Raw genomic sequence first — 15626 nt, forward strand, 5'->3', positions numbered from 1 at the left:
CACTGTGTAACCGCTTGATCATAAAACCAGCACCTAAAATTATATTATGTAAACTTATACGTTTATATGATCAAGAAAATCGTGTGATAACTAGTCACCCATTTGGGGATATAAAAACAATAACAATGATCAGAGAGAGGTCGATTTCATTCACGTTAATGTTTATAAACAACCAACTATTTTTGTCCGACCAAGTGTGAAGGCGTGTCACAAATTCCATGTTTTGATTGGGCAAAAATCTATTGGTTAATTTTCCAGTCTAAATATTATATGCCGGTCTTCAATAAAGATTATCCATCCTCGCTCTTTTACGTGTCTTAATCCTAAGAATCTGCTTATACATCCTGCTACTGAAATAGTTATGCAACCTTTATGTAACCAATTCATTGTTAGTACTCCGAAGGACTGGTTACATACACACTCCAAAGGATTTAAGAACCAAAAGAGTAGAGGGTTTGATGTCACGACTCTTCTTCCCTATTGTCAAAAATGGTATAATAATAAGTTTGCATGATGATTTGCTGTAGGCAATAACTGATATACTTTCTTTCTCTCATATTTCTGATCGTTTCAACTATAAGTTAATTCTTTGGCACCTGGCTTATTCCGTCATTATACCTGAATGAATCGATGTGTCACAAATAATGGTTTTGGTGTTGTTGTTGCTGAAGCTGTTGTTGTTGTTGTTGATGATGATGATGATGATGATGATGATGATGATGATGATGATGATGATGATGATGATGATGATGGTGATGATGATGGTGGTGGTGGCTTATAGCTCACAGTCCTTCCAAGTCTCGCTTTTTGACGATGATGATGAAGGTGATGATGATAATAATGATGATGATGACGACGACGACGATGATGATGATGATGGCGTATATGAAGTCCTAGCTTATAGCTCATAGCCCTTCCAAGTCTCGCTTTATATGTTTTGTTTGTTTGTTTTTTTTTTTCTTTCTTTCTTCATTAATACAAATGATTTTTATCTAAGTCCCAAACTGAAAAAAAAGAATTGATACATTGTTAAAGAAGTTTACAATCAACACTTTTCATTTATTATACTTGACAACAATGGATCATAAGTTTCTTTTCCATCTCCACAGGTTCAAACTCACCTAAAGACATTGTTCTTCCGTCTAGCAAATCGACACGGACATCGCCGAGGCTTCAGCATGCACGGCGGATCGTTCACTGTGACAAGTTACAACACAGACACAACGCGCACGCGAATGACCAATGGCTACGGAGATAATAGTCACATGATTCCCCTTCAGCGAGTCGGCTGGCAGGAAGAGGACGCCAATGGCGGAACCAAGACGAATAGCACTCAGCCAAGTTCTTCTTTGTTGGACAAGTAAATCGATTCTTTCCCATTCATGAACACGGGTATGAAAGAATTAATGCATCGATCCAATTCGTTTTGATCGACATCCTCTTTCAACGCAAATGAGGGCATATTATTTTTATTTTTTTTTATCGTCAACCATGACAGAAGTGCCATGACCATAACAATGTCGTTGACTCATCGCATCCATCCATTTTCTATCAACCAAAACTGCAGTTTCACTGAATGAATCAATTTTCAGGTATTAGAAAATTCTCGGAACCACACGATTTTTTTATTCATATTCTTTCACGTGTTACTTTAGAAGATTCGAATTTATAAATATCTCTATTGTTTCATAATTTGAATCTTATTATATTATGTCAAATTCTAGAGTTACTTTTTCAAAAAGTTGGTTACGTGGTACTTGCTATTCCCATAATTCATTATAAAAAATTCCAGTTTTGATCAATGTTGTTGCTGCTATCATTATTAATGTTATCCTCATCGTTTTCATCATGATCATCATCGTCGTCGTCGTCATCGTCATCACCGTTATTATCATTATTATTGCCATCGTCATTATCATCATCATCATCATCATCATCATCATCATCATTATTATTATTATTATTATTATTATTATTATTATTATTATTATTATTATTATTATTATTATTATTATTATTATCGTTGCACTCATCATCATCATCATCATCATCATCATCATCATCATTATCATCATCATCATCATCATCATCATCATAAAATCGTTATTATTACTCTATGTGGTTCTTGTTGTTGTATGACAGACAGATGATGGATGAGCGCTACAGATAGTGTCTCCTATCCCCCTGAAGTAAAATGACCTGAATATGCTAAGGTCCTGGCTAGAGACCTTTCTGTGGATTAAATTGTTGGATCTGAATGTTTTTTATTGAGAGAGAGATGATTACTTTTTCAAGTGAAATCATGACCGTATCAACACCATCTGCGTATCTCTGTTTTGACGAGGATTTCGTGCTTGTCTGTGATAGACTGGAAGGCATTTGACTATTAACGTCCGACGTGCACTTATTTGCAGGTCAATTCCTTATGGGATGATTGTTGTAATGGAAATCTCAAAAAATACGCAAAATATTGTCCATTTCTAGATAAAGAACTGAACAAGTGTGTATGAAAGGTGCCAGACAACACAGGAAAGAAAAATAAAAGATAAAAATAAACCATCCCAAAAGAATCAGTCGACTTCGACTGGGCAGCGAACCTCAGATCTTCTGATTACCGGTCAGACGTGCTACCATTACACCACAGAGGCTCCCGATAGTTGGGACAATTTTTATATATATATATATATATTCTTCACAAGGGTCCATTACAATAATGTTAAACTAGGCCCATAAGAGGTTTCCGATGTCAGACCTGTATAATATATGTACACGTCGGCTCTTAAACATTCTCCTTTGTCTCCCTTTTACTTGGATGCATGTGATTCAAGATCATTGCAGGCATTGACGATTTTAACCATTTAGGTCTAGTTGTCTTTAACTATCTTTTTGTGTTGTGTACCTTTTCTTATCTGCTAAAATGACCTAAAAGTGTTGTAATCGACGTGAAACTTCTAAAGTATACTTAATTTAATTTGATATTTTTCACATCGTAATCAAATGACGCAAAATACAAAATGGTTGACTAGATAGTTAATGTTACTTTTCTAGGATTACATAGCCTGTGGTGGGTTGAGCTCCACACCAAATTTTTATATAATTAATGATTTTAACTTCTAATTCAGCATGAAATGTGATCTTTAATCCCGCCTTCTATCCATCTTTCTATCTATTTATCTAACCCGCTCCCCCCCCCCCCTCTCTCTCTCTCTCTCTCTCTCTCTCTCTCTCTCTCTCTCTCTCTCTCATTTCTCATCTCCATGTTTGGGGAAAGGGAATGAAGGAGAGAACAGAGGATGATTAATTGAGAGATATTAGAGAAAGAAGGAGAGAGAGAGAGAGAGAGAGAGAGAGAGAGAGAGAGAGAGAAAGAAAGAGAGAGAGAGAAAGAGAGAAAGTGGAGGTGTCCTTCCTTGAATCTCTTGGATGTGTTTTGAAACATCATTTTTCATTTCTAAGAATAAGAATGTTGGTGAACAAAATTGATTATCTATTCATCCGTTTTTTGACATAATATATGATATGAAATCAGCTTGTATCCACTAAATGCATAAGTTGGTTTATTCGACTGTTAAAAATGCGTTAAATTTCTTCGCTGTCCGAGACGATATATTCATGTTTTTGTGTTAATTTTTCAAAAATGTTAATCCAAAGCTAGGATTGATAGCACTGTCGGCTTTTTAGAGAGTAATTTTTGCCTTTCAGTTTTGTTTTGTTTCTTGTTTTGATTGTTTTTGTTGTGGTGGTTTTTATGTTTTTAGTTTTGTTTTTGTTTTTTGTTTTTGTTATTTTTTTTAATGTGTCTGTCACTCTTTCTTTATGTTGATGTTGTTCTTGTTGTGAATGTGGGTTTTATTTTTCCTTTCATTTTCCTGTCCAATACCAATGATCCCTACCCATCAATTTGCCCTCATCAAAGTGTCCTTTATGTAGGACATAAGTAAGGGGGCAGAAATAATACCAAACACTTTGCCTCCAGAATGTTTGATTAAGTATAAGTTTTCGAAACTTCTAATACCGTACATTATAATCTCAAAACCATGGATTCCTCGAACAATTTTCAACATTTCAATCTTTTCTACATAATGATTGTGCATGAATATCTCTAACTCGAAACTATCTCATTGTCATGGCTGAAGTCCTGAGTAGTTTGTGATAGCAGTGCATAAACTGTACTGCCAAATTTACATCAAACTTCTTCTTCTTCTTCTTCTTCTTCTTCTTCTTCTTCTTCTTCTTCTTCTTCTTCTTCTTCTTCTTCTTCATTCAGACAGCCAACGTCATCATGCTGACGACAATTGCTGCGCCATGTTGTATGCGCTCAGAGCGTCCAGAAATTGTTCATGACTTGGTGCTGTCTCTATTTTCTTTAAACTGATTGATAAACGTTTTTCTTTTATTTAATTGCTGATTATAAAAATTATGCTTGTACTTATTTTAAAGTCCATTGTATATTTTGCATGAAATTGTGATCATACTTTATTTAATTTTTCCTGTCATTTTTGAAAATGTTTGCATGAAGTTATGAATGATTGAAAATGAATTTGAACAATAAATCTGTTTTTGAACGATTGTGATAAAATGCAGTTTTTGATTTAACCAACATATCATAGTCATCATCATCGTTACCACCATCGTCATCATCATCATCATCATCATCATCATCATCACCATCATCATCATCATCATCATCATCATTACCACCATCGTCATCATCATCATCATCATCAGAAGCAGCAGCAGCAGCAGTTTCAACATCATCACCATCATCGCCATCACCATCATCAGCATCATCATCATCATCATCATGAATGTTTTGGTTCAATTTATAGTACTTTTGTAGAAAGTTGGATTGGATTACATTACTACTTTTGCCTTTCAAGACCGACCACACTGTGCGACCATTGGCCACTAGAACAGATTCTGCTCTGGTCGCAAGTGCGGCCAATGGCGCTGAAAGAGTTAAAATGATCAATTATATGAAGTGTTGTGTTGGTACATTGTATGAAAATACCGCCTGTCACAACAAAAAAAAAACTTGATGAGATGACCTTTCATAAACACCACACGGTCCGTTGCAGCCTCATTCAATTTTAATATTTACACATCGGTTATTGACTTGATCTCGTCTCTCCAACATTTTAACACGAGCTTTTATATAGCACAATGTCCACTAAACGTGTTCATAGCGCTTTACATGGGGTCTCCAGCCAACAACAATACTTAACATGAAAAACGAGGCATGAGACCTATTTGGCGATATTACACCCTGTTTTTTGGACAGAGACCACACTGTTTACGTCCAGTACTCAAATTACATTTCAGTCTTTTTACACCAAGTACTCCACTCCACTATGTGCCGCTCAGAGCGGGACTCGAACCCTGGACCTTCCTGTATGAAGGCGAGTGTCATACGACAATACCACAGAGCCGCAAAAAAATATGTCACGAGAAAATTAATTTGAAATTCAATAACTCTCAATTTTAGAAGAAAAAAATCTGAAAAGTGTGTATGAAACTGTGCCGGACAAAAAGTAGTCCTTCAGAGCCGTAGGTCCATGGAGTTCGAATTTATCCTGGTTTCTATTGCATGAAATGGACAATAGCAAATTGTTTGCTACCCTTTTGATAGGACGCTGGTCTATCACAAAGTACTTTTGATGAGACCCAGCTACTCAATTACTGCTGAGTGGTCAGAGCGGGGGTGGGTCAGAAAAAAATCTCGACTTCACCTTGGATCGATCTAAGTCCATTTGCTTATAATAATAATAATAATAATAATACGTAATGATGATAATAATAATAATAATAATAATAATAATAATATAATAATAATAATATAATAATAAATAATAATAATAATAATATAATAATAATAATAATAATAATAATATAATAATAATAAATAAAATAATAAAATGAAGAAGAAGAAGAAAGAAGAAGAAGAAGAAGAAGAAGAAGAAGAAGAAGAAGAAGAAGAAGAAGAAGAAGAAGAAGAAGAAGAAGAAGAGAGAAGAAGAAGAAAGAAAGAAGAAGAAGAAGAAGAAGAGAAAGAAGAAGAAGAAGAAAGAAGAGAAGAAGAAGAAGAAGAAGAAGAAGAAGAAGAAGAAGAGAGAGAAGAAGGAGAGGAGGAAGAGGAGAAGAGAAGAAGAAGAAGAAGAAGAAGAAGAAGAAGAAGAAGAAGAAGAAGAAGAAGAAGAAGAAGAGAGAAGAAGAAGAAGAAGAAGAAGAAGAGAAGAAGAAGAAGAAGAAGAAAAGAAGAAGAAGAAGAAGAAGAGAGGAGAGAGGAGAGAAGAAGAGAAGAAGAAGAAGAAGAAGAAGAAGAAGAAAAGAAGAAGAAGAAGAGAGAAGAAAGAAGAAGAAGAAGAAGAAGAAGAAGAAGAAGAAGAAGAAGAAGAAGAAGAAGAAGAAGAAGGAGAGGAAGGAGGAGGAAGAGGAGAGGAGGAGGAGGAGAGAGAGGAGAGAGAAGAAGAGAGAAGAAGAAGAAGAAGAAGAAGAAGAAGAAGAAGAAGAAGAAGAAGAAGAAGAAGAAGAAGAAGAAGAAGAAGAAGAAGAAGAAGAAGAAGAAGAAGAAGAAGAAGAAGAAGAAAGAAAGAAAGAAAGAAAGGCAGAAAAAAAAAAGAAAGCAAAGTTAAAGATTATGGGAACAATTTTCAAAAATAGCAAATGCTTGCCATCAGTAGATCTCTTTACTCACACGCAATAAACGGCCTCGATCAAATAATATTATGGTATCATTGTTCTTTTCTGTTTGGTTGGTTGGGGCTTATTTTTGTTTTGTTTTCTTCTTTGCTTAGTTCTTTGGGGTGCACTTTGTTGTAGTTGGGTGAAGGCTTTGATTTATTATTTATTTTATGCGTGTGTTTGTGTATGTTAGTGTGTGTGTGTGTGTGTGTGTGTGTGTGTGTGTGTGTATGTTTTGTTTGTTCATTTGATTTTTTGGTTTTTTTTAAAGGTTATTGTTGTCTTTGTCTTGTTTTGTATTGTTTGTTTGTATTGATGGTTATGTGTTTTTTTGTGGGGTTTTTGGGGGTTTTTTTTTTTTTGGTCGTTTGTTTGGTTTGGGGTGTCGTTTTCTTTGTACGCTTAACCGCTGTTGTTGTGTTGTTGCTGTTGTTATTTGTTAGTTTATTTGTTTTGGGTTTGTTTGTTTTTTTAAAGGGGGGATATTTTTATTACTATTACTATTATTTGAAGGGGGAGGGGGGAGGGGAGAAGTCGTTTTTTATTTAATTTCTCCGTCTATAGTGATTGAGTTGTCATGTGTTAGAGTGATGTATTTTGTAATCAACTAACGTCATATTTAAAGAAGAGAAGTTTTTTTTTATTTAAGCAATGTTAATTTTACGTTACGAAAACTGGAGTGAACACCGAATATTGTGTCTAAAGGCTCTAGCTTTACGGAATACTCAAACAATGGCGTCGGTTTGTTTATTTCTTTCCATCAAATTACCTTTGGAAAAAAGCATGAATTACGTCATTTGAACTTCAGTTCTTGTGTTTGTTTTGTTGTTTTGTTTTGTTGCTTGCTTAGTTGCTTGCTCAGTCTTTTTATTTTTTTCGTTTTGTTATTGTTATTTTTGTTTTATTTATTTTTTTTATTTTTTTGGTTGTCGTTTTTTTTTAATTGGGATGGGTGTTTGTTTGTTTGTTTGGGTGGGTTTTTTGGGGGTATTTTATGTTTGTTTTGTTTTATTTTGTTGGGGGTTGTTTGTTTGTCTTTTTTGTTTGTTGTTTGTTTTGGGTTTTTTTCCTTTTTGAGGGGTTTTTTTGTTGTTGTTGTTTTTTTGTTGTTTTTTTTTAGAGGGGGGGGGGGGTTAAAATCTTTTTTTTTTAAATTATTTTAATGAGCTCATTCGACTCAATACTACCGTTCCGTGATCGTCAGTGATTAGGATTGTGTAAGGTGGTTATACTACACCGTTTGTTTTCTACCCTGCTGAAAGGTAGACCCCAGGATGTTATCTGCAATTCAAATGATAAATTCATAAGATTAGACCTACAAACACCTGCTGCCTGGAATCAATTCCAGAACATTTGGAGTGGTTCTATAGACATGCCATGATACACACAATGGACGTGATAATTTACCTTATCTTAACTCCTTACAAGCGCGATTCGACTTTGCTCTATACTCTAACCTGACTTATTTACTTATCCGGACAATCAACCAGATTGGCTCTGGTGTAGCATTCGTTAACCTTTAGCCTGACTCTAGGACTTATCTATTGACGTGCACAGCGCCAAGAGAGTTGTCGTTAGTCGTGCTCCATAAAACAACTAATCGCTTTTGAATACAACCGTCGCCATCGATAACTTATACGTCAAAAGTCTTTAGCTACAAAAGAAAAGGAATCGTGAGTTGTATTCAATAGGTCAACCAATGAAATCACTTGTTCCCTTGAGGTTTACAACGACAACTCACTAGACTGTGCAAAATCTAAAGAATCACATCAAACTATAAGTCCTAGTGGGTTCTAATATCAGGCTTTAAGTTAACAATGGCTACGATACAACTCACGAGTTATGTTCTTTTGTGGTCAGAGACTTGTGTTTTGAATTAATTCATTATCAGTGCCCAGGTAATGAGATTATGAAGGACAGGGCTCCAGTCCTTCGGCTTTGTGTCATGAACTAAAAATGTAGATGTCTTTGGTAGTTGTTCCAGGTGACTATACAGTGCGTTGCAGATGCTTGGATTTCGTGGGAATGTGCGTCTGAGATCTTAAAGAGGTTGACATTAGCTTGACAAAAATAATCACTTTTCTTGTCAGCGTAAAAGAAAATCCCGGTCAGAAAAGAAATGATTAAGGAAAGAAAGGTGTTGATTTTAATAAGTTCATTCAATGTTTTTAAATTACGTTTTCTTTTATTATTTTTTACATGTCCGTCAGTGTAAACGGTTGAGAACCTTTATCTGTGTAACCGTAGCCATCGTTAACTTATATAGCCTGACTCTAAAACCCTCTAGGATTTACAGTTTGGCGTCATTTTTAAGGTATGTGCAGCTCCTAGTGAGTTGTCGTTAGTAGAGCTCGAGGAAACAAGTGATTCCATTGGTTGAACTATTGAATACAACTCACGATTTGTTTTCTTTCGTGTCTAAAGACTTGTCTTTTGACGTAATTTTCTAGTCAGTGTCAGGCTATAAGTTAACGGTGTAACTCATCTCTAATACTGTTCTCTTTGCTAAAACCAGAAACACATTTCGAGATGTGATTTAAAAGCAATGTGCTCTAGTCGTCAAAGGGTTAATATACGGATTGGACAGGACTCAATGGAACTGACTCTCCACTACATTAAATTGTTTCTAAATCAATACAGCACCTGGATCGTGTAGGAATTAGGAAAAGCAGAAACCGTACATAATAATAAGATCACCGCGCGATTCTTTAAATATCTGTCGCGTTTACGAGTCGTGAGACTAAATCATTATTTGATTAATCCTGGAATAATAAATCTTGCTCACTAAATAAAAATTGTGTGCGTTATCTCCCTTTTGTCCTTGAACCTTAACTGATTTGTCAGAAATACTTCAAGCATGCACCTGGACCGGAAGACCTGAAAGAGTTGAATCAATAATTATGACTACCATAAAGGAATCATATCGGACACTATTTGCAAGTAAAATATGTTTTGACTGGAACTGCATGAATGCAGACTGACACTTGAGATCCGGGGCAAACAGAGTGCCGAGTCATGAATGGAATCAGCAGTTAGTTGTGTCGTGAATGGCTCCGGAGTTTTCAAAAGACATGGCTCTAACTCGGAACTGTGTATCATAATATAGAAATCCGGTTTAAACATGAGAATTTGCAGTCAATTTCTGTCATTTCGTGCTAGAGATTTAAAACCTTTCAAAGTGGATGCTAATTATTTAAATGATTATTTTTCTACTTTTTAGATCGATGTTTAGCAATAGGTTTATTAAATAACCATTTGTCGTCGTCATCATCTTCATCATCATCATCATCATCATCATCATCACCATTGTCAATGATATTCTTTCTTTTTTTATCCTCCTCCACCTCCTCCTCTCCCTCCTCTTCCTCTTCCTCCTCCTCCTCCTCCTCCTCCTCCTTCTTCTTCTTCTTCTTCTTCTTCTTTTTTTTTTTCTTCTTCTTCTCCTCCTCCTCCCCTTCCTCCTCCTACTTCTTTTTTTTTCTATTTCTTCTCCCAGTTCTCCTTTTAAATTGTTCTTTCAAGTGAGATTCTATTTTGTTTTTGTTTGTTTTATAAGAACGGACCTAAAGTTAGATCTTGTCAAATTGAATTAAAAGGCCTCAAATTGTTCAGAGAGGTTACGTATATCTAGCGAAATATGGCATTGACAGTTCATATCAAATTTTAAAAATTAGATTGAGCTTTATATATGCAATATCCACTAAATGTGCTCAGAGCGCTTTACAAGGGGTCCAGGTCAACAGCAACATTTAACATGTAGGACGGGACATGACGCCTGTTAGGCGATATTACAATTTTTCGGACAAAGACAACGCTGTTAACGGCCAGGTACTCATTTTACACCTGATTACGGTGAGAGAATGTGAGTAAAGAGCCTTCTCCAAGGACTCATCTATGCGCCGAGCGCGAGGCTCGAACCCAGGACCTTCCGATCCGAAAGCGAGTGTCATACCACTAGACCACATAGTCGCACGAGAATAACTTTCCAGATCTTCGATATGGAAAATGTATATTGAGTATATTAAAACTATTATGGAATTAAATTCATTATAAAATATATTATATATGAATATATATATATATATATATACATATATATATATATATATATATATATATATATATATATATATATATATATCTTATTTTTATTTGGAAAATTGGATTTTTGCAACACTAACGCTCCAAATGCAATCGTCACCAAATTTTGCTTGGTGTTTACAATTGACATGAAGATGGTTTCCATTCATTGTGAGATTGATTATACATCGTGAAGATTTTATCGAAAATTCAAATTTGTTTCGTCGAATCCCATCGAAGACATATGCCATCCTGTTTAACACTAGGGCAGTGTGTCAAACTTCCAGTTAGCGAATTATGACAATGAGGTTAGAGTACAAGCATGTTCCTCTCATTATTCTGGATACAATCAATTTCTTAAAATTCGTATCAACCATTTTCCGCTCTTAACATTAGGAAAGAATTCTGCGATAAGTGAGCGAAATATAATATAAGATATTAAAAGCAGAAAATACCTCTCCGTGCACAAATAAAAAGCTCAGTGCTCTCTAGGAAGTCGAAAATTGTATTTTCTATGAAGACAATAGACTTCAGATTTTACTCAAGATTTGAATTATAAACTTGGACTTGATCGACAATTCATTGATCGGGAACAGTTCGTTCTATGCTTGTACATCTATCCTTTTAAAAAGAAAAGGTTGGGGACTAACATTGTTTCGAACAGCTAATATTAAATTGTTATCATCGAACACAGACAATTGCTGGACAAACTAAAAAAATATATAAAACTATTTTTCACAGACTGATATACCAGTAACTTGCAAACCTTTCTTAAATATAAGGTTAACCCATTGCTCGTTGATTCAAATGGTTATTTAAAACATCTGATGGGGCGTAATCATAAGTCCTTAATCTGACCTTTAGCCTTCGGATTTGTCATAATTTAGCCGCTGATGGCTCAAAAGATTCGTTTCGATCTATGTTAATTCCCACAATACAATCGTATAATAATTTTAAAATTATATGTCTCTTTTGTTTAAACTAATTCGTCCCTCCTTGTATGTCTTATGTTATTTGTATTAATTTGTTTTAATCATGAATCTGTACACAACTCGATCAGGATTTCCCACTTTGGTAACGATTGTATTTCTAGGATGAATGTGGGTGCTTTCCTCGCCGTCCACGTTGGAACTATAATTAGCCAAATTGATTGTTGGTATTTAATATGTAGGATTAGGATGAAGAATGAAGGACAACATTGTTCTTAAATCATTCCGTTGCCCCAAAAACATCTAACATATTAAATTAAATACAGCTATCTAATATTATTGCAGTTATTTCAGGTTTTCCACTTGTATATATATATATATATATATATATATATAATATATATATATATATATATATATACTTAAAGGGTTGGGGGGGGGGGGGGCTGGTTGTGTGTGGTCATGTATAAAGGGGGTGGGGATTGTTTCTTTCTTCTACAAACCTCATTTTAATTGCTCTTCTTGCCACTCTAATTTTCCTATTGTGCCTGATTGGGTTGTTTTATTTCATTTGCTCCTGTTTTCTGTTCCTATCCTAATTCGTCCCACAATCCCCATTCATTACAGGCATTCATTCTTTTGTGGAGTATAATATTTTTCAACAAAACAATCATTGCCATCAACTCATATCAATTATCTCCCCTTGCGATGCCAGTTATCTTATCGATATTGTTGTTAATCGTCTGTCGTTGTTGCATTTACGAAAAAGAAAGTCTTTCCACTAAATAATAATATCTAATGATTTTCATTCGCGTATTGCTAAACAGTATCTTGTATTATCCTTTATCTGATACGTATAATTGGATGAACATGGACACGCTCGTTTGTTTCCAAAAATAAGCATCTCGTGAGGTGTGGTATCATTCAAGGTGTGATTGTGATGGGCTGCTTGTTGTCACCACTTTGTTTTTGTTTTGTTTTGTATTTTTGTTTTGTTTGTTTTTGTTTTGTTTTTTGTTTTTGTTGGGTTTTTTTTTTGTTGTTGTTGTTGTTAATGTTTTTTTTGTTTTTTTTTGTCTTTGTTTTGTTTTTGTTTTTTGTCTGATTTTGTTTTTGTTTTTTTGTTTTGTTTTGTTTTGGTTTTTTTTTTTTGTTGGTTTTTTTTTGTTGTTGTTGTTGTTTTTTTTTTTTTTTTTTTTTTTTTTTTTTTGGGGGGGGGGGCGACGTGTACAAAATATACGCAAATAAGTGCACGTCGCTGGGGGGGGGGGGGGGGGTGTTCATTTTTATTGTTTATTTTTATTTGGGCGGGGGTAGGGAGCACGGTTTCATTGTTTGTTTGTTGTCGTTGTTTGTTGGGGGTTTTTTTGTTTTGTTTTTGTTTTGTTTTTGTTTTGTTTTTGTTTTTTTTTTTGTTTTTTTTTTAATAGTAAGGCAGAATGGTAATGAGATGTATGTTATATGGCTGAAATAGACCTGGATGGAAAAACCATAATATCTAACCTCTGGAATGAGATGACACCTTGAAAGATAGGTAAAGCATTGCGGAAGCATAACTGATTTTTATTTGGCAGGTCAAGTTTGTTTTTGCTTTCTTGTTCAATTTTTGTTTTTGTTTTGGTTCGTTTTGGTTTGCTTTTTTGTTAGTTTGTTTTGATTTATTGGATGAGGGGGGTTGCTGTTTTGTTAGGGTTTTTTTTTTGGGGGGGGGGGGTTTTCAGTTTGAGATAATATAAAGAGAGGCGATGGCTCCAAGATTAATGCAAATTAGTTCACATTTCAAAATGAGAAAATAACACGCGAACGGATTACAACGTTATATCAAAAAGTAACGGAAGAACAACTGGTATAGAACTATTGCGCTGACTATGAAATATTCAAACAAGGTTTGTATCAAAAGAAAAAGTGATTGACTTTTTGTTTGAAAATCGAACAACAGATCCTATGGTATAAAGGCCAATGTTGGTAACATAAGTATTGCTGGATCAGAGGCGTAATGAAACTAATGGCAATAAGGTTTTCTATTGAACTAGAGTCAAGTGTTAGAACATGGGATATATTGATATGGATAATTCTCTCTCTCTCTCTCTCTCTCTCTCTCTCTCTCTCTCTCTCTCTCTCTCTCTCTCTCTATCTATCTATCTATCTATCTATCTATCTATCTATCTATCTATCTATCTATCTATTTATCTCTATCCCATCTATCTATCTATCTCTCTCTCTCTCTCTCTCTCTCTCTCTCTCTCTCTCTCTCTCTATATATATATATATATATATATATATATATATATATATGTATAACGATATATATATAGATATATATATATATATATATATATCGTTTATATATATATATATATATATATATATATATATATATATATATATATATATATATGTCTCTCTTTCTTTATTTTCCTCCCTCTATCCATCTATCTATCCTATATATAATTCTCTCTCTATCTCTATCTATCTCTCGCTCGGTCGATATGTGTGTCTGTGCGTGTGTGTGTGTGTGTGTGTCTGTGTGTGTGTGTGTGTGTACTTGTTTACCTGTGCTTGTGTATCTAACAGATTTTACCCATAATATTGCCATACAACAGCATGATCCTTCAAGATAGATATTCTCACAAATTCACAGGTCTCTGTAACATATTTCTTCCTCGTGCTGTGAGGCACTGAGCAATCCATCACAGCTTATCGTCCATTCACTGGTCAGGGCTCTAATCTGCCTCTTCTACACCTGCGCCTAGCTCGGTCAATATATATATATATATATATATATATATATATATATATATATATATATATATATATATATATATATATAAACGCTCTGGTGGACGTAAATGGAAATAAAACAATAATTGGGTGATCTCTTGATGACTGTGTTTGTTATTCGACTGCAATAACACAGTTTTCGGCCAGTGTACTTATTTTTCACCTGAGTGCGGTGAGAAAATGTGAGTAGAAAGTTTTCCATATTCTCAACTTTGTACTTCCAGGGCGAGATTTCAACGCCAAGGACCTATCGGACCGAAGGCGAATGTCTTATCAAACCGCATAAAAAGACATAATATATTGCACTTCCGGGATGACGTCATGGGTGCACTAGGTTACTCCTGCTGCGCCAGTTACAAAAGTTGCAGAAATCATGGATTCAACAGAGGACTGAATGAATATTCATGACCGCTTCTGAAGTCAGTCCACATTAAAAAACGAAGCACTTCGTTTGCATGGTATGTTTGTGTTGTATCTGTTTTTATGACTTTGTTTTGTTTTGTTTTAATTGTGTTAATTTGTTAGAGTTGTTTTGGTTTATTTATTTATTTTTTTGTTGGGTTTTTTCTTTCTTTTCTTTCTTTTTTTTTTATCGTTTTGTTTTTGCTTTTGTTGTTTATTTTTTAGTTTTCTATTGGTTTTGTAAATGTATGCAGTTTCGTCAAGAATAACCAAACAAAACTTTTTTTTTAACTGCATAAAACCAATGATGTTTTCGTCCTAAATGCCAGTCTTTAAGTAAGTTTTTATTCACAGGTGGGGTCCCGATAGCTCAGTTGGTAAAGCACTTGATTCACATGCAAAGGGACCAAGATCGATCCCGGGTGCAGTCGAGATTTTTTTTTATCTGATCCCCCTGTCTACCCAGCAGTGAATAGATAGCTGGGTCTGTTAGACTCCGGTTTCTATAACGTGCGTGAAACAGATAATAGCAATTGCTTGCTACCCTTTGGGATGGACGCTAGTCTATCGCAAAGTACTTTCCGACAGATCTAAAAGACCCAGCTACCCAATCACTGCTGGGTGGACATGGGGGGGGGGAGGAGTCATAAAAAAATCTCGAATGCACCCGGGATCGATCTCGGTCCCTTTACGTGTGAAGCGAGTGGTCTACCAACTGAGCTACCGGGACCCCCTGTTTTGTCGTATTCCATT

The 15626-nt window shown here is 35.0% G+C and overlaps 1 protein-coding gene across 2 annotated transcripts in view; it reads left to right on the forward strand.

The window, feature by feature from the left end:
* Positions 1–4579, forward strand: part of LOC144964926 (calcitonin receptor-like) — a 231953-nt gene extending 227374 nt beyond the window's left edge. The window contains exon 15 of one of the 2 annotated variants that reach the window (XM_078899721.1): positions 1110–4579. In XM_078899721.1, the coding sequence (XP_078755847.1) occupies positions 1110–1364 (255 nt within the window). In that variant the 3' untranslated portion in view covers positions 1365–4579. The remainder of the gene's footprint in view (positions 1–1109) is intronic. The other variant, XM_078899722.1, reaches the window with a different exon arrangement.
* The last annotated feature ends 11047 nt before the right edge of the window (positions 4580–15626 follow it).

The sequence above is a fragment of the Berghia stephanieae genome, chromosome 2 (genome assembly GCF_034508935.2).
Source record: "Berghia stephanieae isolate SIO BIC M18660-M18661 chromosome 2, UCSD_Bste_1.3, whole genome shotgun sequence".
NCBI lineage: Eukaryota > Metazoa > Mollusca > Gastropoda > Nudibranchia > Aeolidiidae > Berghia > Berghia stephanieae.